Below are 25,666 nucleotides of genomic sequence, written 5' to 3'. Positions count from 1 at the left end.
GTTAATATTACTATTGCTTTGTACTATAGTTTGAGGTCAGGAATGGTGATTCCCCCAAAAGTTCTTTTATTGTTAAGAATTGTTTTCATTATCTGGATTTTTTTGCTTTTCTAGGTGAGTTTGAGAATTGCTCTTTCCATGTCTTTGAAGAACTGTGTTGGGATTTGGATGGGAGTGCGTATTGAATTTATAGATTGCTTTTTGTAAGATGGCCATTTTTACTATGTTAATTCTGACAATCAATGAGCATGGAAAATCTCTACATGTTCAGTAGTCTTCTTTGGTGTCTTTCTTGAGACACTTGAAGTTCTTGTCATACAGATCTTTCACTTCTTTGGTTAGAGTTATCGCAAGATGTTTTATATTATTTATGATTATGTTGAAGGGTGATGCTTCCCTAGTTTCACTCTCAGTTCATTTATCATTTGTATAAAGAAAGGCTAATGATTTATTTGAGTTAATTTTATGTCCACCCACTCTGCTGACGTTGTTTATTAGTTGGAGAAATTCTCTGATAGAATATTTGAGGTTGTTTATGTATACGGTAAGATCATCTGCAAATAGTGACGCATTGACTTCTTTCCCAATATGTATTTGCTTGATCTCTTTTGGTTGCCTTATTTCTTTAGTTATAATAGATATGTGGAGAGTGAGCATCTATGTCTTGTCCATGATTTTAGTGGATTGATTGAAGTATCTCTACATTTAATTTGGTATTGGTTTGTTGTAAATTGCTTTCATTTTTCACTTTATTAACTTGAGTATTTCCTATTTACATTTCGATTGTTATTATACTTCCCTGTTTCCTGGCCAACATCCCCCTAACCCTTTCCCTTCACCTTCTATACAGGTGTTCCCCTTCACATCCTCCTCCCATTACTGCCCTCCACCCAACAATCACGTTCACTGGGTGTTCAGTCTTGGCATGACCAAGGACTTCCCCTTCCACTGGTGCTCTTACTAGGCTATTCATTGCTACCTATGAGGTTGGAGCCCAGAGTCAGTCCATGTGTAGACTTTGGGTAGTGGCTTAGTCCCTGGAAGCTCTCTGGATGGTTGGCATTGTTGTTCATATGGGTTGTCAAGCCTCTTCAAGCTCTTCCAGTCCTTTCTCTGATTCCTGCAATGGGGGTCTTGTTCTCAGTTCAGTGTTTAGCTGCTGGCATTCGCCTATTTATTTGCTGTATTCTGACTGTGTCTCTCAGGAGACATCTACATCCTGTTCCTATTTGCCTGCACTTCTTTGCTTCATCCATCTTGTCTAATTGGGTGGCTGTATATGTATGGACCACATGTGGGGCAGGCTCTGAATGGGTGTTTCTTCTGTCTCTGTTTTAATCTTTGCCTCTCTATTCCCTGCCAAGGGTATTCTTGTTCCCCTTTTAAAGAAGGAGTGAAGCATTCACATTTTGATCATCCATCTTGAGTTTCATTTGTTCTATGCATCTAGGGTAATTCAAGCATTTGGGCTAATGACCACTTATCAATGAGTGTATACCATGTGCGTTTTTCTGTGATTGGGTTACCTCACTCAGGATATTTTCCAGTTCCCTCCATTTGCCTATGAATTTCATAAAGTCATTGTTTTTGATAGCTGAGTAATAGTCCTTTACATAGATGTAAAACATTTTCTGTACCCATTTTTCTGCTGAAGGGCATCTGGGTACCTTCCAGCTTCTGGCTATTATCAATAAGGCTGCTATGAACAAAGTGGAGCATGTGTCTTTGTTAAATGTTGGGGCATCTTTTGGTTATATGCCCAAGAGTGATATAGCTGGGTCCTCAGGTAATTCAATGTCCAATTTTCTGAGGAAGCTTCAGACTGATTTCCAGAATGGTTGTACCAGTCTGCAATCCCACCAAAAATGGAAGAATGTTCCTCTTTCTCCACATCCTTCCCAGCATTTGCTGTCACCTGAGTTTTTGATCTTAGCCATTCTCTCTGGTGTGAGTTAAAATCTCAGGGTTGTTTTAATTTGCATTTCCCTTATGACTAAAGATGTTGAACATTTCTTTAGGTGTTTCTCAGTCATTTGGCATTCCTCAGCTCTGAGTTCTTTGTTTAGCAAAGAACCCCATTTTTAATAGGGTTATTTGTCTCCATGCTGTCTAACTTCTTGACTTCTTTGTATATTTTGGATATAAGCCTCCTATCTGTTGTAGGATTGGTAAAGATCTTTTCCCAATCTGTTGGTTGCTGTTTTGTCCTAACAAGAGTGTCCTTTGCCTTACAAAAGCTTTGTAGTTTTATGAGGTCCCATTTGTCAATTCTTGATCTTAGAGTATAAGCTTTTGGTGTTTTGCTCAGGAATATTTCTCCAGTACCCATGTGTTCGAGATACTTTCCCACTTTTTCTTCTATTAGTTTGAGTGTATCTGGTTTGATATGGAGGCCCTTCATCCACTTGAACTTAAGCATTTACAGGGTGATAGACAAGGATCGATCTGCATTTTTCTACATGTTGACATCCACTTAAATCAGTACCATTTGCTGAAAATGCTATCTTTTTCCATTGGATGGTTTTGGCTCCATTGTCAAAAATCAAGTGACCATAGGTATGTGGGTTCATTTCTGTGTCTTCACTTCTATTCCACTGGTCTAAATGTCTGTCTCTGTTCCAATATCATGCAGTATTTATCACTATTGCTCTGTAATACTGCTTGAGTCAGGGAGAGTGATTCCCCCGGAAGTCCTTTTATTGTTGAGGATCGTTTTAGCAATCCTGGGTTTTTTGTTATTCCAGATGAATTTGTAAATTGTTCTGTCTAACTCTCTGAAGAATTGGATTGTTATATTGATGGGGAATGCATTGAATCTGTAGATCGCTTTTGGTAAAATGACCATTTTTACTAAATTAATACTGCCAATCCATGAGCATGGGAGACCTTTCCATCTTCTGAGGTCTTCCTCAATTTCTTTATTCAGAGACTTGAAGTTCTTATTGTACAAACCTTTTACTTGCTTGGTTAAATTCACACCGAGGTATTTTATATTATTTTGGATTATTATGAAGGGTGTCATTTCCCTAATTTCTTTCTTGGCTTGTTTCTCTTTTGTGTAGAGGAAGGCTACTGATTTATTTGAGTTAATTTTATACCCAGCCCCTTTGCTGAAGGTGTTTATCAGCTTTAGTAGTTCTCTGGTGGAACTTTTGGGATCATAAATATACTATCTTATCATCTGCAAATAGTGATATTTTGACTTCTTATTTTCTAATCTGTATCCCCTTGATCTCCTTTTGTTGTCTGAGTGCTCTGGCTAGAACTTCAAGAACTATATTGAATAAGTAGGGAGAGAGTGGGCAGCCTTGTCCTGTCCAAGATTTTACTGGGATTGCTTCAAGTTTCTCTCCATTTAGTTTAATGTTAGCGACTGTTTTGCTGTATATGGCTTTTACTATGTTTAGGTATGGGGCTTGAATTCTTATTCTTTCCAGGAGTTTTATCTTTTAAATTTTGTCAAATGCTTTCTCAGCATCTAATGAAAGGATCATATGTTCATGTACTTTTAGTTTTTTTATATAATGGATTACGTTGAGGGTTTTCCGTATATTAAACCATCCCTGCATCCCTGGGATGAAGCCTACTTGATCATGGTGGATGATTGTTTTGATGTGCTCTTGGATTAGATTTGACAGAATTTTACTGAGTATTTTTGCATCAATATTCATAAGGGAAATTGGTCTGAAGTTCTCTTTCTTTGTTGGGTCTTTGTGTGGGTTAGGTATAAGAGTAATTGTGGCTTCATAGAAGGAATTCGGTAGTGCTCCATCTGTTTCAATTTTGTGGAATATTTTGGTTAGTATTGGTATGAGGTCTTCTATGAATGTCTGATAGAATTCCGCAGTAAACCCTTCGGGACCTGGGCTCTTTTTGGAAGGGTGACCTTTAATGACAGCTTCTATTTTGTTAGGAGTTATGGGGTTTTATAAATGGTTTACCTGTTCCTGATTTAACTTCTGTACCTTGAATCTGTCTAGGCAATTTTCCATTTCCTGTAGATTTTCAAGTTTTGTTGAATATAGGCCTTTGTAGTAGGATATGATGATTTTTTGAATTTCCTCTGATTCTGTAGTCATGTTTCCCTTTTCATTTATGATTTCGTTAATTTGGATACACTCTCTGTGTCCTTTCATTAGTCTGGGTAAGAGTTTATGTATCTTGATGATTTTCACAAAGAACCAACTTTTGGTTCTGTTGATTTTTTATGGTCCTTTTTGGTACTACTTGGTTGATTTCAGCTCTGAGTTTGATTATTTCCTGCCCGCTACTCCTCCTGGGTGTATTTGCTTCTTTTTGTTTGAGAGCTTTTAGGTGTGCTGTCAAGCTGCTGTTATATGCTCTCTCCTGTTTCTTTCTGCAGGCAATCAGAGCTATGAATTTTCATCTTAGCACAGTTTTCATTGTGTCCCATAAGTTTGGATATGTTGTACCTTCATTTTCATTAAATTCTAAGAAGTCTTTAATTTCTTTCTTTAGTTCTTCCTTGACAAGGTTATCATTGAATAGTAGAGCATTAATCAACTTCCATGTATATGTGGGCGTTCTTCCCTTATTTTTATTGAAGTCCAGCTTTAGCCCGTGGTGGTCTGATAAGACACATGGGATTATTTCTTTCTTTCTGTATCTGTTGAGGCCTGTTTTATGACCAATTATATGGTCAGTTTTGGAGAAAATACCATGAGGTGGTGAGAAGAAGGTATATCCTTTTGCTTTAGGATAGTATGTTCTATACATATCTGTTAAGTCCATTTGATTCATGACTTCTCTTAGTCTGTCTATATCTCTGTTTAATTGCTGTTTCCATGATCTGTCCATTGATGAGAATGGGGTGTTGAAATCTCCTATTATTGTGTGCGGTGTAATGTGTGCTTTGAGCTTTACTAAGGTTTCTTTCATGTATGTAGGTGCCCTTGTATTTGGAGCATTAATATTTAGGATTGAGAGTTTATCTTGGTGGATTTTTCCTTTAATGAATATGAAGTGACCTTCCTTATCTTTTTTGATGACTTTTAGTTGAAAATATATTTTGTTCGATATTAGGATGGTTCCTCCAGCTTGCTTCTTCAGAACATTTTCTTGGAAAGTTGTTTTCCAGCCTTTTACTCTGAGGTAGTATCTGTCTTTTCTCTGAGGTGTTTTTCCTGTAGGCAGAAGAATGCAGGGTCTTCATTGCATACCAGTTTGTTCATCTATGTCTTTTGATTGGGGAGTTGAGTCCATTGATGTTGAGAGATATTAAAAAATAGTGATTGTTGCTTCCTGTTATGTTCATATTTGGATGTGAGATTATGTTTGTGTGTTTTTCTTCTCTTTGTTTTGTTGTCAAGATGATTAGTTTCTTGCTTTTGCTAGTGTGTAGCTTGCCTCCTTATGTTCAGCTTTACCATTTATTATCCTTTCTAGCACTGGATTTGTAGAAAGATATTGTGTAAATTTGGTTTTGTCATGGAATATCTTGGTTTCTCCATCTATGTGAATTGAGTTTTGCAGGATACAGTAACCTGGGCTGGCATTTCTGTTCTCTTAGGTTCTGTATGACATCTGTCCAGAATCTTCCGGCTTTCATATTCTCTGGTGAGAAGTCCAGTGTGATTCTAATAGGTCTGCCTTTATATGTTACTTGACCTTTTTCCCTTATTGCTTTTAATATTCTTTATTTTGTGCATTTGCTGTTTTTACTATATTGTGACTGGAGGAGTTTCTTTTCTGATCCAATCTATTTGGAGTTCTGTAGGCTTCTTGTATGTTTATGGGCATCTATTTCTTCAGGTTAAGGAAGTTTTCTATGATTTTGTTGAAGATATTTACTGGTACTTTGAGGTGGGAGGCTTCACTCTCTTCTATACCTATTATCCTTAGTTTTGATCTTCTCATTGTGTCCTGGATTTCCTGTATGTTCTGGACCAGTAGCTTTTTCCATTTTACATTATCTTTGACAGTTGTGTCGATGATTTCTATGGAATCTTCTGCTCCTAAGATTCTCTCTTCTATCTCTTGTATTATGTTTTTGATACTTGTATCTACAGCTCCTTGTCTCTTCCTTTGGTTTTCTATATCCAGGGTTGTTTCCATGTGTCCTTTCTTTATTGCTTCTATTTCCATTTTTAATTATTTCAACTGTTTATTTGTGTTTTCCTGTAATTCTTTCAGGGATTTTTGTGATTCCTCTCTATAGGCGTCTACTTGTTTATTTATGTTTTCCTGCATTTCTCTAAGGGAGTTCTTCATGTATTTCTTGAAGTCCTCTAGCATCATGATCAACTATGATTTTAAATCTAGATCTTGCTTTTGGTGTGTTTGGATATTCAGTTGTTGCCCTGGTCGGAGAATTGGGCTCAGTTGATGCCATGTAGTCTTGGTTTCTGTTGCTTGTGTTCCTGTGCTTGCCTCTCGCCAACAGGTTGTCTCTCGAGTTACCTTGTTCTGCTATTTCTGACAGTGGCTAGAAAGCCCTATAGGCCTGTGTGTCAGGAGTGCTTAAGGCCTGTTTTCCTTTTCTCTTTCAGCCAGTTATGGGAACAGAGTGTTCTGCTTTTGGGCATGTAGCCTTTCCTGTCTACTGGTCTTCAGTTGTTCCTGTGGGCCTGTGTCCTGAGTCCACCAGCCAGGTCGCTTGGAGCAGAAGAGTTGGTCTTACCTGTGGTCCCGTTGACCAGGGTCACAGATGGCGTTAGGTGTTTTCCTTTGGAGTCAGAAATGTGGGCAGAGTGTAGTCTCTTCTGTCTTCCAAGGTGTGTCTGCCCCTCTGAAGGTTTAGCTCTCCCTCCCATGGGATTTGGGTGCAGACAACTGTTGAATTTGTCCCTTCAGGTCTGGGCAGTGTCTGGATTGTTGGGGACCTACTCCTTCAGTGCCCCTATTTTGTATTGTATTGGCCTTTCTGAAATTTTGCATACCAAAATATTGTACAAATGACCGCAAGTGAACATGCCTCAGAAATATGTACATGCAAATTTTATTTATTCACCATTTTCCATAAATACTAAATTCCTGAGTCAAACAGATCTGTCAACTAACTATTGAATAAATATGTTGTACATACACCACAGCAAAGTATGTTCTTCTGTAATGAATAAGGAACTAATTTTAATAAGTAAATTAAGACCTTCATCTAAACATAGATATCATATGACTCAGTCATTTGTGGACTTTAGATTTTGTCCAGTTAGAAACAATTGTGTATGCAAATATGCAATAAAATGGAATTCAAACTGTCTAATTGACAAAATGGCCAAATGGGAATGATAGGGACAATTGATGTCATGCACCAATTACCCATTGCACAATATATTTTTAATAAAAAATTAAAAACTTTGTGAAGATATTTTTATTATTAAATTATGTTTTGTTTATCCCTTGAATTTTCATTCTTGACTAAATCCCCCCCCCCTTGATTTATTTGTTCCAGGGCTTGCCAAACTGCTTGAGATAGATGAGAAGAGTCACAAGAGTCTCATGGGTCCTGCAGATATCAGTAAAACACGTACACACTTTACAAGACAGCATAGTACCAAGCAGAAACAATGTTAGCTGGGGTAATAGAAGATCATGACATAATCAACAATAGGACGTAGACTTAGGGAACTCTGAGAATGGTGAAAACCATTTGAAGTTTCAAATTGTCATCAGTGACAGTTTTTTGTCAAACTGATACACACTGCCTAATTTTTCTCTAATAGTGTTACCACTATCTTCAGATCCATTCTTTCTTCATCAAGAGCATTGTCCATGCAAAAGAGACCATACAGTACAAGGTCCAGTCCTGCTTGTGAAGCTGTGATGCCTTCCTCATGTGAACTTTCTTCAGGGTATGTGTGCCCTGGGACTGCTCCAGTTCTATGTGTCTGCATGAGGTTTTGAGCTTATCAGTGACAAACCAGGGATCAATCAGCCCTAGTATTTTTTTTCAAACCTTGAAATTATCCCATGTCAGGAGCTGAGAAACTTTCTGGTGCTCTGCATTTAAACTTGGTTGTCAGTGGGCAGATTGTCATGAGATATAACAGAAAATATTACACTTTGTTGATATATATATATATATATATATATATATATATATATATAGTTTGGATTCTTTCCACAAGGAGTATTCTTACTACTTCACGAAAGGATGTCTAAATTACATAAATAACTAAAACAGTGATATAAAACATTTGAAAGAACAATAGTTATTTTTATAAAGACAAAGATGTGAGTCACAAAAGGCATAGTACAGAATCAATGTCTCTCAATACTAGAGCCATGAAATTTAATGTGGGAGAGAGATTTAACCTCAGGTCCTATGGATGTGTTCTGGAAAAATATGTGGTCACATTTGTGACTATGTGAAACTAACAAAATATTCCATGTGCATGGGTGGTTTAGAGTGTGAGAAAATAAATATGCAGTCATCTGATGTCAACTACGTTTGCTTCAAATAAATATTCACAATTTCATGACCTATAGTGAAACAAATCATATATTTTCCCATGATATTAAGGGGTCTTTTATAACTGCAACAGATGAGTCTGACTCTTGGTCCCAGAAAAGTTCCAGCGTGAAGCTATAGACAGCATGGCGGAGAACAAATCCAGACATAGGGGTTGATATACAAGACCTGAGCTTGATGGTGAAATGTGACAGTGTGTGAAGCTATTTAAACTTCATATTTTAAGAAGACATGTTATAACTACATATAATTTTCATGATTGTCAAGGACCAAAATGACCCTTCCTTCTTCTCTGACCACTGTCTTCTCACAGGTATCTCCCACAGAGCTTGCTATATAGCAAGAAGAGATGCAAATAGGGAATTCTGCTACTCCAATTCAAACAAACAAAGAAAGAAACAAAGAAACAAACAAAAACAAACAAAAAAAAACCAAAAAAACAAAAAACAGCACAGTGCTGAGGTTCTCCTGTGGCAGAGGAGCCAAGCCCTGGATTCTAGCCAGGTTTTTTCATTCAGTGATTAGCACTGTACACAGACTGCTCACCAAGGAGTTGGTTCGCCAAGACACGGGAATGTGCTAGAGTGGTTAGCAGATAGAAAATATAATGGGAGTACAAAAAACTTCACAGTCTGTGAAGGGCTGATTTGCCATCTCCAGTGACAATTCTAAGAACTTACTGTATCTGCAAATAACCAGTCTGAGAAGTGAGACTTGAGGACACTTCCATGTATTACTGCGCAAGAAACACAGTGAGAAGACTCTACGTTACAGCACAAAACTCTCACCGTGGTGCTCATGACCAGCAGGGGGCAGTGGCACCCATGGAGTTCCATGTCAACAAAAGTGGAATAGGAACTTGAGGGCAAAAATACTCGGAGTGTTTTCAAATAAATGTCTTTAACTCTGAATGACACATTTAAATACAGGATGTATTCTGTTTAGAGGAAAATTCAAGGCATTAACATGGTTGAAGTGACTCCTCTGAGGGCCCTAGAATCTTTATTCTGCGGAAACATAAAACCAACAAATTCTTTTAAAACAAATGAAGGTGTGGGCAGGGCTTATGAAATTTCTTTGATGAATGAAACCCAGGCCTTGAATTCCAGAAACACCTGACAGAAACCAGGATTAGGTGCATTATGAGACCTTCAGAAAACAGCTGAATCATACATCCCAGGTTATAATATGCTCAGAGTACTTCTTTTGAGATAGTATTATTTAATATAGTATATCAAATATTAATTTCCATAGTCAGCTCAGTTGTATTCTGCCTTCCTTGTGCTATATATTTGTCATCTGGGTAAGAGGGAGATACTCACCCTGTATGTATTAACACTGCAGGGCCTCATGTATTGAAAGGGGTTGTCCTGAACAAGGATGTACACTCTCTTCTCTGCAATGACTAATGGTTAGTCTTACTATGGGTTTAAATAGGAGAGACTTGATCTTAACACACTAGTGTGCATGCAAGAGCTTACCAGAGTGCAGGGAATGCATCTTTCACTCCTGACTCATGTAGTTTTCACACACCTTTAGTTATGTGATTAAACAGGTGTTCCTATTGCAATATTGTAGCATAACCTAGGAGTAACTGAAGGAATATGAAAATAGAAGAAATTTACGCAACATATGTCCAAAGTATTGTTAGGAATATAAGTGCATATTTAGAAGTATGTGAAAGCTGACTATTAGAACTTTGATTTGCTGTTGAAATTAAGGAAATAATCACAAATGTCAGGATTGTTCCTTTGAACATTGATAAGTAAAACCATCACTTTCCTCACAGATTTGATAGTATCTTTGAATTTCTTCATTTTCTCTAAAGCCTCAAAAGACATTAGAAAAAGTTTATTAAAGGTGTTCCTCAGAATAATATATACTCCTGGTGTTTAATGACATACCAGTAAATAGCCACATTGTTTGTGAAATGGGCATACCGCCCACTGTGGACTAGTAAAGAACCTCTCATCCTTAGGGAGTCAGAGCATTGTGAAGATGGGTGATTTCCTGTGAGATTTATCATTTCATTTCTGCAGTTAATCCCACTTATCTTTCCCATATTAATATTCTGTCATTTCTCTTTGATAGGGAGGAGCTCATACACACCATGAGAAATTATGGAAATCAATGTAGGGGGATTATAAAATCTATCATTTCAGGTTCTTTATTTCTACAACAATCACCAAGGTATTACCTTTCTGCAATGGACTGACAGTCTATAGGTTCATAAGACTGTATCGATTCAAAAGTCAGATATCTTATCAGTATTCTACTGACATGGTATTTTAAACAGGCACCCTATGATCAGGAAGATTCCAGCCCCTCCCACGGCACAGTCACTTTGAAGCTGTTTCTATGCTACTCTGACCCTCAAGATGACATAGCATTGAAAATGCTCCAGGAACATTTGTGAGCTGAAAAATTGTATTTGATCAGACAGAGAGAGCACTCCATACATGATGAAAAGTTAGATTAGATAGAAAAAAGGTACAGTGGGTTATTCAATGGCGTGTCTGCAAAACCCACATAATTCTACCTTTAGCTTTCAAAAGCCAAGGATGAAGGGAAGGTCAAAAGCAGATAATAGAGATACTTTGAAATTTTTCAAGATTCTTTGAGTATTGGAACAAGAGGATGAAACAAATGAATACTAAGTACATTTTCAAGTTTTCAATATGCTCATCTATCATGGAAGATTAAATTAATAATGTAGTTAGATATTTCATCTAATCCAATGACATTTATTGAGGACAGAAATGAGATGATGATGATGATGATTAATGGTGAGAGTGGAGATATAATGTATGCTTGGTTTAACCTGTTGTAGTTCTGAAGGAATTATGACATTAAGTTACCCCAAAGGTAAAATGACAAATGTAATGTGTTCTGCCAATATCACTCCCGTGCATACGGCTATGGCCCCTGTATTAGAAAGATTCCAGAACATATGAGGAACAACAAAAGAGAGAGTACAAGGTCTAGGAAAGATGATAGTACATATTATGGGGAGGAATAGAGAAGAAAATTAGGAACAGTGTGGACTTATTAATAGGAAAACCAGAAGTCAGGAATCCATGTATGAAAGGAAGGTTGGTAATGACTTGCGACAGAAAAAACACAAGAGCAGAAATGTGTCTGTGGGGAGGTTGTTCTAAGATAGGAAGGATGGGATTATGTCTAGCTATGTTTCCTGTCGTTCCTACAGTCCTCATGCACTCTAATTCCAAACTCATGTTATAGGAAGCCAGGGACAGTGGTTGTCTTATTTTAATAACTACGTGCATTCACTAGACACCTTTCCCAATTATGAAGGCCAGGCTGGCTCCCACATGCAAATGCATCTTCTAGCTCTAAGTTAAATTTCCCTTCTGGGCTGGCCTACCTTACATATCTCTCATGAGAGGCTGATCTCTGAAGCAAAGAAGGTGGAGCCTAAAAGATGAGAATGTTGAGTCTTTTGTACCTGTTGACAGCCCTTCATGGTGAGTGTTGCCTATTCATACAAGTGTTCTTGAGGGTTCTCTTTCTTAAATATATGATTAACAGAATTGTCTCTTATTGTCTGAAGGTATCCTGTCTGAGATACAGCTGCAGGAGTCAGGACCTGGCCTTGTGAAACCTTCACAGTCATTCTCCCTCACTTGTTCTGTCACTGGTTACACCATTACCAGTGGTTATGATTGGAGCTGGATCCGGAAGTTCCCAGGAAATAAAATGGAGTGGATGGGATACATAAGCAACAGTGGTAGCACTAACTACAACCCATCGCTCAAAAGTCGAATCTCCATTACTAGAGACACATCCAAGAATCAGTTCTTCCTGTAGTTGAACTCTGTAACTACTGAGGATACAGCCACATATTACTGTGCAAGATACACAGTGTGGAGTCTTCAGTGTAAGGTCAGACATAAACCTCCCTGTAGAGCTACTATTAACCAACAGGGGGCATACAACACACACCAAACATTGTAAATCTTCTTCAGAGAAGGAAAAAAAACAGTTGTAAGCCAAAACTCTGCCACAAGACTCCTGATATAGAAGACACACTGCTGTTAAGATCTACAGTAAATATAATACACACAGCTCAACATAAATCCTTAAGTTATACTCAGATTTCTTCAATTTCACCACATCTATAACTCTCTATATTCGAGCAAATAAAATAAAATAAAACACACAAACAAACAAACAAACAAACAAACAAACAAACAAAAATCTCAGCAGTAATCTACTCTTCTCATGACTACTAGATTACTAGAAGCCCTAGAAAGCAATCCAGAACTCTCTAGTTACTATTTCATTCATCTGAATTCCAGTTAACTAGGGACTATATAGGAGCCACAAAATCACAATGGACGCACCTTATTGAACCAGAAGACTCTGACCACCAGAAGAAGAGGCTACACAAAAAGAAGACTACAGCAGAAAGAGAAACCTAAAGATAAAACTAAGTTATCAAACATAAACCCTGAACCTGGAACTAAACTTCTATTACTGCAATATCCAAATGACCAGAGGTCAGCGTTAGAACAATATTAACAACAACCAATGTAGTGTGTTCTCACAGTAGCCCAGCTATCCAACTACAGCAAGGCCAGGATATTCCAAAACAAAAGTACAAGCAAATAACCTTAAGTTCAACCTTATGAAGGTTAAAAAGTACATTAAAGAAGAAATACATAATGCTCTTACAGAATGCCTGTAAAAGACGAACATTCAGGGAACCTGCACAGTAAAACACTCTCTCTCTCTCTCTCTCTCTCTCTCTCTCTCTCTCTCTCTCTCTCTCTCTCTCTCGGTCTCTGGAAGTCAAAAAGCGATGAAAACACTGGTGATTTGGCAACATGTGGATAGCAGAGGCCCACAGAGAGGTATGGTTGATTTTTGGGTCAATATTACAGGTAGAACCAAGCTTAATTATTTGGCCCTTGCAAGAATGCCCAGGGAGAAAATTCTGAACACTTAACTTTTTATTTTTATTTTACTTATTCCCATATCAGTCTATTCACTATTCTATTACCTCCTAGACCTTCTGCAAGGTTGTACTCCCTTTTGTATCAACCCTGACATTTCAAACCTTTGGAAGGCTAGGCACATCATCTCCCATCAATGTCAGACAAGAAAGCCAAGTAAGAACAACATAACACACAAATGGGATCTCATAAAACTATAAAGCTTTTGTAAGGCAAAGGACACTGTGGTTAGGACAAAACGACAACCAACAGATTGGGAAAAGATCTTTACCAATCCTACAACAGATAGAGGCCTTATATCCAGAATATACAAAGAACTCAAGAAGTTGGACCGCAAGGAGACAAATAACCCTATTAAAAATGGGGTTCAGAGCTAAACAAAGAGTTCACAGCTGAGGAATGCTGAATGGCTGAGAAACACCTAAAGAAATGTTCAGCATCTTAAGTCATAAGGGAAATGCAAATCAAAACAACCCTGAGATTTCACCTCACACCAGTGAGAATAGCTAAGATCAAAAACTCAGATGACGACAAATGCTGGCGAGGATGTGGACAAAGAGGAACACTCCTCCATTGTTGGTGGGACTGCAGACTGGTAAAACTATTCTGGAAATCAGTCTGGAGGTTCCTCAGAAAATAAGACATTGAACTACCTGAGGATCCAGCTATACCTCTCTTGGGCATATACCCACAAGATGCCCCAACATGTAAAATAGACACATGTTCCACTATGTTCATAGCAGCCTTATTTATAATAGACAGAAGCTGGAAAGAACCCAGATGCCCTTCAACAGAGAAATGGATACAGTAAATGTGGTACATCTACACAATGGAATAATACCCAGCTACCAAAAGCAGTGCCTTTATGAAATTCATAGACAAATGGTTGGAACTGGAAAATATCATCTTGAGTGCGGTAACCCAATCACAGAAAAACACACATGGTATGCACTCATTGATAAGTGGCTATTAGCACAAGTGCTTGAATTACGCTAGATGCATAGAACACATGAAACTCAAGACAGATGATCAAAATGCGAATGCTTCACTCCTTCTTTAAAAGGGGAACAAGAATACCCTTGGCAGGGAATAGAGAGGCAAAGATTAAAACAGACACAGAAGGAACACCCATTCAGAGACTGCCCCACATGTGGCCCATACATATACAGCCACCCAATTAGACAAGATAGATGAAGCAAAGAAGTGCAGGCCGACAGGAGCCGGATGTAGATCTCTCCTGAGAGACACAGCCAGAATACAGCAAATACAGAGGCAAATGCCAGCAGCAAACCACTGAACTGAGAATAGGACCCCCATTGAAGGAATCAGAGAAAGAAATGGAAGAGCTTGAAGGGGCTCGAGACCCTTTATGAACATCAATGCCAAGCAACCAGAGCTTCCAGGGACTAAGCCACTATCTAAAGACTATACATGGACTGACCCTGGACTCTGACCTCATAGGTAGCAATGAATATCCTAGTAAGATCACCAGTGGAAGGAGAAGCCCTTGGTCCTGCTAAGACTGAAACCCCAGTGAACGTGATTGTTGGGGGGAGGGCGGCAATGGGGGAAGGATGGGGAGGGGAACACCCATAAAGAAGGGGAGGGGGAGGGATTAGGGGGATGTTTGCCCAGAAACCGGGAAAGGGAATAATATTCGAAATGTAAATAAGAAATACTCAAGTTAATAAAAGAAGAAGAAGAAGAAGAAGAAGAAGAATTAGAAGAAGAAGAAGAAGAAGAAGAAGAAGAAGAAGAAGAAGAAGAAGGAGAAGAAGAAGAAGAAGAAGAAGAAGAAGAGGAAGAAGAAGAAGAAGAAGAAGAAGAAGAAGAAGAAGAAGAAGAAGAAGAAGAAGAAGAAGAAGAAGAAGAAGAAGATGAAGAAGAAGAAGAAGAAGAAGAAGAAGAATTAGAAGAAGAAGAAGAAGAAGAAGAAGAAGAAGAAGAAGAAGAAGAAGAAGAAGAAGAAGAAGAAGAAGAAGAAGAAGAAGAAGAAAAAGATAACGCACATACGGTCAACAGCTTTTATGATAACACCATCCTAATACTTGTTCTTAACCCATGTGAAGACCAAGCTGCTCGTGTGATACATATGAATGCAGAGTTCTAGGCCTATCCTATGTATGTACTGCGTTTGGAGGTTCAAACTCTAAAAACCTCAAGCATCCAGGTTACTTGACTCTGTTGATCTTCCAGTAGAGTTGCTATCGCCTTCCAATCCCTCAATATTTCCTCCTATTCCTATATAAGAGCCATAAGCTCTTTCCCTGTTTGCCTTGAATGAGCTTGTCTGTTTGAATCAACTCCTAGGCAGAGATTCTCAGAGGACAATTTTTAAGGCTTGTGGCTGCTACTTCAACAAAGTATAATTAATTGCATAAGGGGTTATCATGTGGGATGGTTATCAAGTGGCAACCTGTTTTAGATATGCCATTCCCTTTGTCTCTGCTCCAAACTTAGCCACAGAATTTCTAGAAGACAGCAAAAATTTTGGGTTGAATGTTTATGGATAAGTTTGTGTCTCTATTGCCCCACTGGTATACCTGCCTGGCTACAGGAGGTGACTTTTCAGGTTCCAGATCACCAAAGTAGTGAATCACAGTTAAGGTCACCACCACTGATTCTGAAGCACCTGCCATATCCCAGGTTTTTGTGTAATCTTTGAGATGCCACCCACTTCTCACCCCTATAGTTGCATAATTCCATTCATTTTTAATGGCCATCTAGCCATGTCACCTGTCCTTTTCCACAGACATGATCCTAAACCTCCCATTCACTTATGCTTTAAACTTCCTTTCCCCTCCATCTTTCTCTTTTGACTATTTAATTCCTATTCTAAGTGAATATCAATCTTACTTCCTTGAGCTTTCCCTCTTATTTAGCACATTTTGGTCTGTGGAGTATAATAGGATACCTTTATTTTATAGCCAACATCAACTTTTCAGTGAAAACATACAATGCATGCCCATTCAGGACTAAATCACCTCACTCCGGATGATATTCTTGAGTTGCCTCCATTCACCTACAAAATACATGAAGTCTCGATCTTTAATACCTGAATAGTATTCCATTGTATAGAAGCATCTCATCATTCACATTACATTTATAATTTACTTTCTGGGGTAACTTCGTGTCAAAAATCCTTAGGAACTTCAATAGCTTAAACCAAGCATACATTATATCTCCACTTTTACCACTTACAAATCAGCATTGTCTCAGTTATGTCCTCAGTAAATGTCATTGTTTGGATTAGATGAAATATCTAACTACATTATTAATTTAATCTTTCCTGATAGATGAGCACATTGAAAACTTGAAAATGTACTTAGTATTCATTTGTTTCATCCTCTTGTTCCAATACTCAAAGAATCTGGAAAATTTTCAAAGTATCTCTGTTATCTGCTTTTGACCATCCCTTCATCCTTGGCTTTAGAAAGCTAAAGGTAGAATTATGTGGGTTTTGCAGACACGCCATTGAATAACCCACTGTACCTTTTTTCTATCTAATCTCATTCTTCATCATGTATGGAGTGCTCTCTCTGTCTGATCAAATACAATTTTTCAGCTCACAATTGTACCTGGAGCATTTTATAGGAAGCATGAGATTGTGTCTAGACAGGTTTCCTGTGATTCCTACAGTTGTCATACACTCTAACTATAGGAAACCAGAGAGAATGGTGGCCTTATTTTAATAACCATGTGCAGTTACTACATACCTTTCCCAATCATGAAGGCAAGGCTAGCTCCCACATGCAAATTCTAGCTCTTAATTAAATCCCTTTTGTGGTGGGCCATATCACATACCTCTCACTGGAGGCTGATCTCCGAAGAAAAGAGGGTGTAGCCATATGGAACATGTGTCTTTATTGTATGTTGGAGCATCTTTTGAGTATATGCCCAAGATAGGTATAGTTGGGTCCTCAGGTAGTGGAATGTCCTGCTTCTTAATGACAGGTATTATTAGAAGGTGATTAAGTTTATTTTTAATTAGAACAGACTACAGAGATTTTCCGAATCACATGGGGATTTTCAACCATGATGTGGTATTTAGATAGCAAAAATTAGTCATTGACTCCAAGTAAAGAATTGTGATAATTACAAGTTATTGAGGTTAAATAAAAATCTGAGGATCTGGGTAGAGATCTTAATAGATAGATATATTTGTGGTATAAATACTAAGTAAAAATCTGAGACTCTAAGGAGCGAGCTTGTCAGATCAACATATTTTGGGCTAAAGTCCTGGTTTGATAAGTTGCTTATTGGTACTAGAATTGATAGAAATTGTTTAATTTGTTTTATGAAGTGCACTGCTAAAGAGCATATGTCTTGTTGATGCCAGCTAGCAAAATTTGTGGTTATTTTTGATGTTTACCACAAGAGGAACCTCTGGTTCTTTTAACCTGGACTCCACAGGAATTTTGGGTTAATTTCCTGATATGAAAAATGAGAAAAGCCTAACAAGCTCATATACCACTATGTAGAATACCTTCTTATTTAAAATTGATTAATCTTCATAATGGGTGTGATTTTGAGTTTTTGGTTATAGTATTCCCGTGGGAGGAGTGCAAGATACACGCTGTTCTGGTTAAAGACTAAGGAACATGGTAGTTTTGGAGAAAGGTTTTGTCTTTGTGTTTACGAAAAGGCTGATTAGGCTCTGGAAAACTTCCAGAGGTATATTGATCAGATTTGATAGAGGGAGATCACCTGAAGAATTAAATTCAAGGGAAAGAAACAAAAAGATATCTTGATTCTAAACTTTGTCTTGCGAATTATATTTTACAGAATGAACCTAAATGTATTCCTGATCTCATGGACTTTCACCTAGGCAAAATTCTCCCTATGTCCTAACCCCAAAGATATCTCAATGCTCCTGTACAGTTTGAAGAAATTATGGAAGAGCCTTTGCCCTGGACTTTTGTGGGGCTTAAAGTGATTATTCTAAGGTTATTTTATGAGGAATTTAGAATTGGTCATAATTTAACAGGGAGGAATTAGTTACATTGACTTGTACAATCATAATCTGATTTGGTAACTAAGCTAAAATGTTATCTTTACTTTGGTATAGAATTTATTTTTTAAAAATATTTAAAGTTCAAGCTTTAGAGCCAGTCCTTCTATTGATGTCATTACAAACGTCTGGGTTGATTACACATGTGACTTAAGGGCCAAAAAGCAAATTCATGGCTCTGAGTTTCTTAGAGTACTTTCAAGATAATATATTAAGATAGTTATAGGACAACAATTCAAATTAACTTATATAGATAGATTTTTTCAAAAAATGTCAGAAAACCACAACATATGAGATTTAAAGTTATTTATCTTTTCTTGAGAAATATCTGTTCCTACGAGTTCCCCTTTGGTGGATTTAATGAAAAATTGATAATCTCTACATTCAGGTGAGACAATGCTTTGTGGCTAGGCAGCCACTGGGCAGAAACTGACTACAGACTAATACTACTAATACTTTCCAAAAAGAAACACCTTATGCAGAATAGCCTACTGATAATTTTGCCAAGCCAGAATTATCAGTCCATCAAGATTTCAGCATTTCAAGAGTGTGTCAGTTGATTTTGGTCTAGAAGGCTTAAGACTTGCACTTAAATGTTGCTAACAGGGACTGTGCTAGTGGATATGTGTCTCTACAACCTTTCAATTCTGGAAGTTGTTTTAGGCTTCCTATGTGTATAGATATTTGGTCATTCTCAGATTTCTGATGGGCTTGAAGGCTGATTATAGTCTCATAGACTATCAACCTATTTAACTTTGAAAATACATATTTTATTAGATACTTACCAGATAGTATACAAACTAGCCAGAATATAACATAAACTTTAAGCCTTTCTTAAGCTGGAATGGATAACTAAATATTCTGTTTTACTGATAAAGTGTTGGAATGGGTATTAGGTATATTTTATGTTTTTAATTACAAAATAATATTAGTTGTGCTCAGCTTATATATGAGAGAAAAGTTTTTTTTAATTAGATAAAAAGAGTGAAATGGAGGATGATGTCATTTTACAGGGGAGAAGGCAGGTACAAGAAAGAACGAGGCCTGTCATTGGACAAGAAGGAAGGATGGGCGGGAGAAAAGTTTTAGAGAAGGGAGGAGACTGGAGCTAGAGGAAAAGAACCAGTTGAAAGAACATGGAGGAGGATATTAAAATTCCTCTCTGCACATTTACAAGTTGTTAAGAATATTCTTAAGGGATGTATGTGTACAGGGCTTTGTATGTCTAGATGGGCAAATTATATATTATCAAATGGATCAGAGGATATTCGTGTTGTGGTTCTTTCATGTGGCAATTTAAGTTCAAAAGAGTGTGTTGAGGCTAGGCATGCTACCCTGCCATGAAACTGGGATGTATATGTCTGACATGGTGGCCCCCTGCCTTGGGAAACAGACAGACAGAGAGATTGTTGCCAGGCTCAGAGAGTAGACATTGGCAGTGTGATACAGGATAGAGCAAAGCTGGTGAGATGCTCTGTTGACTGAGATGAAGATATTCACCAGATATTTTGGAGCACTTCAATGCAGGCTTTAGTGGGTAGACAAAGACAGCCTTTTTATAATTTTACAGCAATAGTCTGATATCTGTGTGATGGTTTTCATATGCTTAGCTCAGGGTGTGGCACTATTAGAAGGTGTGGCCTAGTTGGAGACAGTATGTCACTGTGGGGGTGGGCTTGGGGACCATCTTGCTAGCTGCCTAAGGATGCTAAGTTTGTTCCTGGCTTCCTTTGGTTGAAGATGTAGAACACAGCTTCTCCTGCACCAGGCATGCTTGTGTTCTGCCATGTTCCAGCCTTGAGTATAATTGGACTAAACCTCTGAACCTGTAAGCCAGCCCCATATAGTGTTGTCCTTTATAAAAGTTAAATTTGTTATGGTGTCTGCTCACATCAATAAGACCCTAACTAAGACAGTCAGAGATCGTGTTTTCCCCAGAGGTTTCACTTAGTGCTGAAAATAGTTTTTGATATGCTGGGATTTTTTTTATTCAAAAGGAATTTGAGAATTTTTTGTCTAACTCTATGAAGAATTGTATTAGAATTTTGATGGGGATTACATTATATCTGTAGATTGATTTTGATAAAATAGTCAATTTTACTATGTTAATGCTGCCAATACTTGAGCATGGGAGAAATTTCTGTTTTCTGAAGTCCTCTTCTATTTCTTTCTTTAGGAACTTGAAGTTCTCATCATACAGATCTTTCACTTGCTTGATTAGACTCCCACCAAGATATTTTATATTATTTGTGACTATTGTGCAGGGTGTTGTTTTATTAATATCTATCACAGCCAAGATCAAGAATTGACAAATGTGGCATCATAAAATTAAAATGCTTCTGTAAGGCAAAAGAAACTGTCAATAGGAGAAAAAAACAGCCCACATACTGTGAAAAGAACTTCACACACACACACACACACTCACACACACACACACACACACACACACACACACACGAAACTTCACCAATCCTACATCAGTTAAAGAGATAATATCCAAAATATACAAAAATTCTAAAAGCTTGACTCCAGAGAAGCAAATAACCCTAATAAAAGTGGGGTACAGAGCTAAAGAGAGAATTCTCAACTTCAGAATCTCACATGACTGAAAAGCATACTTAGTCATCCGTAGTCATCTTGGAAATGCAATTCAAAACAACCCTGAGATTCCACCTCACTCCAATCAGAATGGCTAATAACAAAAACAGCATCCTGGGGAGGATGTAGAGAAAGAAGAATGCTCCTTCATTGCTTATTAGAATGAAAGCTAGTGAAATCACTTTGAAAATCAAACTGGCAGCGCTTCAGAAATTTAGATATAGTTCTTCCTGAACATCCAGCTATATTACTAGGTATATCCCTAAAATATACTCCAATAAATAGCAAGGACACATCCTCCCCTATGTTCCTAATAGCCTTATTTATAATAGCCAGAAGCTAGAAAGAACCCAGATGTCCTGTAACAGAGGAATAGATACAGAAATTGTGGAACATTTACAAAGTATAGTACTACTCAGCTATTAAAGTCGATGACTTCATGAAATTCACAGGCAAACAGATGAAAATACAAAATATCATCCTGAGTGAGGTAACCCAGACACAAAGGAATACAAATGATATGTCCTCATTGACAAGTTAGTATTAGCCACAGACTCAAAACACCATTGATATAACTCACAGATCACATAAAGATTAAGAAGAAGGGATAACGAAGTGTGCATGCTTCAATCTTACCTATAATTGGATACAAAATAATTGTGGCAGGTAGAAAGGTGGTTTGATCTGGGAGGGAAAGAAAAGGGGGAGGAAGAAAACTGGACAAGATCAGGTATGGAAAGAGACAAGAGAAAATTTCAGAGGGTCAGGAAAATGAATAGAAATATATGTAGGAGTGGGGTAGAGGTGGGACTGGAGGTAGCCACTAGAAATTTCCAGTTATCAGAGAAGTGAGAAGTTCCTAGTATGCAACAGGAATGACTTTACTGGAAACACCCAGTAAAAGGGAGATAGAACCTGTAAAGACCTCCTTGAGTAGAAAGGCATTGTCCCCAGTTGAGGGATTGGGCCATCCACCGAGGTCAATTTTTTTTAATTTATTTACATCCCAATGTTTTTCCACCTTTCCATACCTCTTTTATCCCCTATCTCTTCTCCACTGAGAGGATGCCATCCTGTCTTTTAAAATCATGTTTATAAAAGATAGGATTCAAAACAATGTTTAATTAGGATATTAAAAGTACATACATCTGTATTCGTTCATGTGAAGAATGTACTTTTATGAGAGCCAAACTTGTAACATAAAATTAACCCACTTGGTATTAATGTTAAGGTCATTAAATTGCACTGTTGGAATTGGGTTTTGCCTTTTGAAAATTGTTATTAAGCTCTATGTACTTTAAAATGTACTTTACATTGATATTGCAAAAATGCAAATGAGATGTTATAAATTCCCTAAAATTTTTTTAGACATTTACAACATTAAAAAGGGTTAAAAATTACCGGCATAAAAATATATCCCCTTAACTAATGTCTACCCAGGTTCTTTCAGATGGACTTTAAATATATATCTAAACTTTGCTTTCGCTAGCATTTTTTTAAATTTTTTAAGAGATATATTTCTTTATTTAAATTTCAAACATTATTCCCCTTCCCGGTCTCCTGTCCATAAGCCCCTGGTCCCACCCCTTTCCCTCCCCCATATGGGTTTTCCCCTATACATCACCCTTATTGTCCCCCCATATTCACCTGCACTGGGTGTCCAAACTTGGCAGGACCAAGGGATTCCCCTTCCCCTCGTGCCCCAACAAGTCTATTCTCTGCTACATATGCAGTTGGAGCATTCTTCAACTACAGAGTTTTTCTTATCTGAGTCATACAGGAAACTGTTAACATCATGTAATGATACATTATATAAAGTTCAGAAGAGTTATCAATATCTTTATGAACTACTTTTATGAATTTAAATGTTTTGATTGATGCTAAGAGGATACAAATTTATTTGTTACTTTATTTCTAAATAAAACATGCATTATAAACTAAGTTTTAATCATAACCACTAAATTACTGTAAATTGCTAAAGACATTTAAAAAGTGCAAGTTAATAGTTACCTTATAAATAATCAAATTCTTAATGTGTACAGAATAATGTTTATACTCATGCTAAAGACTTAAAACAGAGAAGGATTATTTAACTCAAATATGGTTGGTCGTTTCCACCCCTCAAACCAGTACTACAAATATTCAGAAATGAATATTAAGTATGTTTTCAATGTGTTCATCTGTTAGGAAAGTTTAAACTAATAATGTAGTCTGAGGTTTCATTTAATCCAAACAATAACTTTTATTAAGCACTCAAATGAGAGAAATGCTGATGAGTAAATGGTAAAAGTGGAAATATAATGCATGCTTGGTTGAACCTGTTGTAGTTCCTATGTAATTTTCTATGGAAGTTCTCCTGAGAATTAAAATTACAAATGTAATGTGATTTGCCTATATCACCTCTGTGAATAACGGTATGGACTCTGTATCATAAAGATACCATATCATCTAGGCAATGACAGGAGAGAGGGTACAAGTTCTAGGAAAGATGATAATAAATAGTATGGGGAGGAAGAGAGAAGAAGACTAGGAACAGTGTGGACTTACAATTAAGGAAGCAAGAAGTCAGGAATCCAAGTATGATAGGAAGGTTGGTACTGACTTGAGACAACTTAAGACAGTAAAAACACAGGATCAGAAATGTGTCTGTGTGGAGGTTGTTCTAGGATAGGAAGGATGGGATCATGTCTAGATAGGTTTCCTGTGATTCCTACAGTGTTCATGCACTGTAATTCCAGACTCAGATTATAGGAAGCCAGAGACAGTGATTGCCTTATTTTCATAACCATCTGCATTCAGTAGACACCATTTCCAATTATGAAGACATGGCTGGCTCCCACATGCAAATGCATCTTCTATCTCTAAGTTAAATACCTTTCTGGACTGGGCTACCTTACATATCTCTCACTGGAGGCTGATCTCTGAAGCAAAGAGGGTGTAGCCTAAAAGATGAGAATGCTGGTTCTTCTGTACCTGTTGACAGCCCTTCCTGGTGAGTGTTGCCAATTCATACAAGTGTTCATGAGGGTTTTCTTTTTTAATTATACGATTAACAGAATTGACTCTTATCATCTGAAGGTATCCTGTCTGAGGTGCAGCTTCAGGAGTCAGGACCTGGCCTTGTGAAACCCTCACAGTCACTCTCCCTCACCTGTTCTGTCACTGGTTACTCCATCACCAGTAGTTATAGATGGAACTGGATCCGGAAGTTCCCAGGAAATAAACTGGAGTGGATGGGATATATAAACAGTGCAGGCAGCACTAACTACAACCCGTCTCTCAAAAGTCGAATCTCCATTACTAGAGACACATCCAAGAATCAGTTCTTCCTGCAGGTGAACTCTGTAACTACTGAGGACACAGCCACTTATTACTGTGCGAGACACAGTGTGGAGTCTTCAGTGTAAGGCCAGACAGAAACCTCCTTGTAGAGCAACTATGAACCAACAGGGGTCACACATCACACACCAAGCATTGTAAATCTACATTAGAGTAGGGAAAAACAGTTGTTGCCAAAACTCTGGCACCAGACTCCTGACGTACCAGAAGACACACTGTCGCTAAGATATTCAGTTAACATAATACACACAGCCCAACAAAAATCCTTAAGTGATAACCAGAATTCTTCAATGGCACCACATCAATGACTTTTTATATTCCAGAAAAAAAGAACAGCAAAATCTACTGGTCTCCTGGAGGACTAAGCACTAATAGAAACCCTAGAAAGCACACCTGAACTCCAGTGACTATTTCATTTTTCTGAATTCCAGTTACCTAAAGGCTTTATAGGAGCCACGGATGTCACTCAGGCCACAAAAACTAAATGAGGCACCTTATTGGACCAGAAGTCTCTGACCACCAGAAGAGGAGGCCACACAAAAAGAAGACTACAGCAGAAACAGAAACCTAAAAAGAAAATTATGTTACCAAAGATAAACTCTGAAACTGATACCTAAACTTCTAATAATACATTATCGAAATGACTAGAAGCCACCAATAGAACAATATTAACAACAACCAGTGTTCTATGGTTTCACTGTAGTCCAGCTATCCAACTCTAGCAATCCCAGGATATTCCAAAACAGCAGAAGTACAAGCAAAAAACCTCAAGTTCAACCTCATGAAGCTTAAAAGATACATTAAAGTAGAAATTCATAATGGTCTTACAGAATTCCTGTAAAAAACAAATATTCAGGGAACCTGCATACCAATTCTCTCTCTCTCTCTCTCTCTCTCTCTCTCTCTCTCTCTCTCTCTCTCTCTCTCTGTCTCTGTCTCTCTCTCTCTCTCTCTGGAAGTTAAAAGGTGATGAACGCATTTGTGATTTGGCATCATGTGAATAGCAGAGGCCCACTGACAGTTATGGTTGATTTTTGGGGTCAATATTACAGATAGAACAAAGCTTAATTGTCTCACCCTAGCAAGAATGTTCCAGAAAATTGTGAACTCTTAACTCGTTTAATTTTATTTTACTTATTCCCATATCAGTCGACTCACTACCCTGCTACCTCTTCAACCCTCTCCTCTGCCTTTTATATCAACCTATTCCCTGAAATTTCAAGTCTTTGGAAGGCTAGGTACTTCATCTACCCTCAATGCCAGACAAGACAGCCAAGTAAGAAGATCATAACACACACACACACAGGCAAT

The 25,666-nt window shown here is 37.7% G+C and overlaps 2 gene segments (V, D, J or C); both read left to right on the top strand.

The window, feature by feature from the left end:
- Window positions 1-11,814: 11,814 nt before the first annotated feature.
- LOC108348223 (Ig heavy chain V region 3-6-like) lies at window positions 11,815-12,308 on the top strand. The segment is given in 2 exon segments: window positions 11,815-11,916; window positions 12,003-12,308. Coding segments are annotated over 2 exon segments (300 nt in total).
- Window positions 12,309-23,911: 11,603 nt separating this feature from the next.
- Window positions 23,912-24,423, top strand: Ighl7 (immunoglobulin heavy chain like 7). The segment is given in 2 exon segments: window positions 23,912-24,008; window positions 24,095-24,423. Coding segments are annotated over 2 exon segments (372 nt in total).
- The last annotated feature ends 1,243 nt before the right edge of the window (window positions 24,424-25,666 follow it).

Source organism: Rattus norvegicus, chromosome 6, assembly GCF_036323735.1.
Source record: "Rattus norvegicus strain BN/NHsdMcwi chromosome 6, GRCr8, whole genome shotgun sequence".
NCBI classification, from domain to species: domain Eukaryota; kingdom Metazoa; phylum Chordata; class Mammalia; order Rodentia; family Muridae; genus Rattus; species Rattus norvegicus.
Note: the sequence above shows the minus strand (reverse complement) of the source record. Positions and strands in the feature narration are given on the sequence as shown.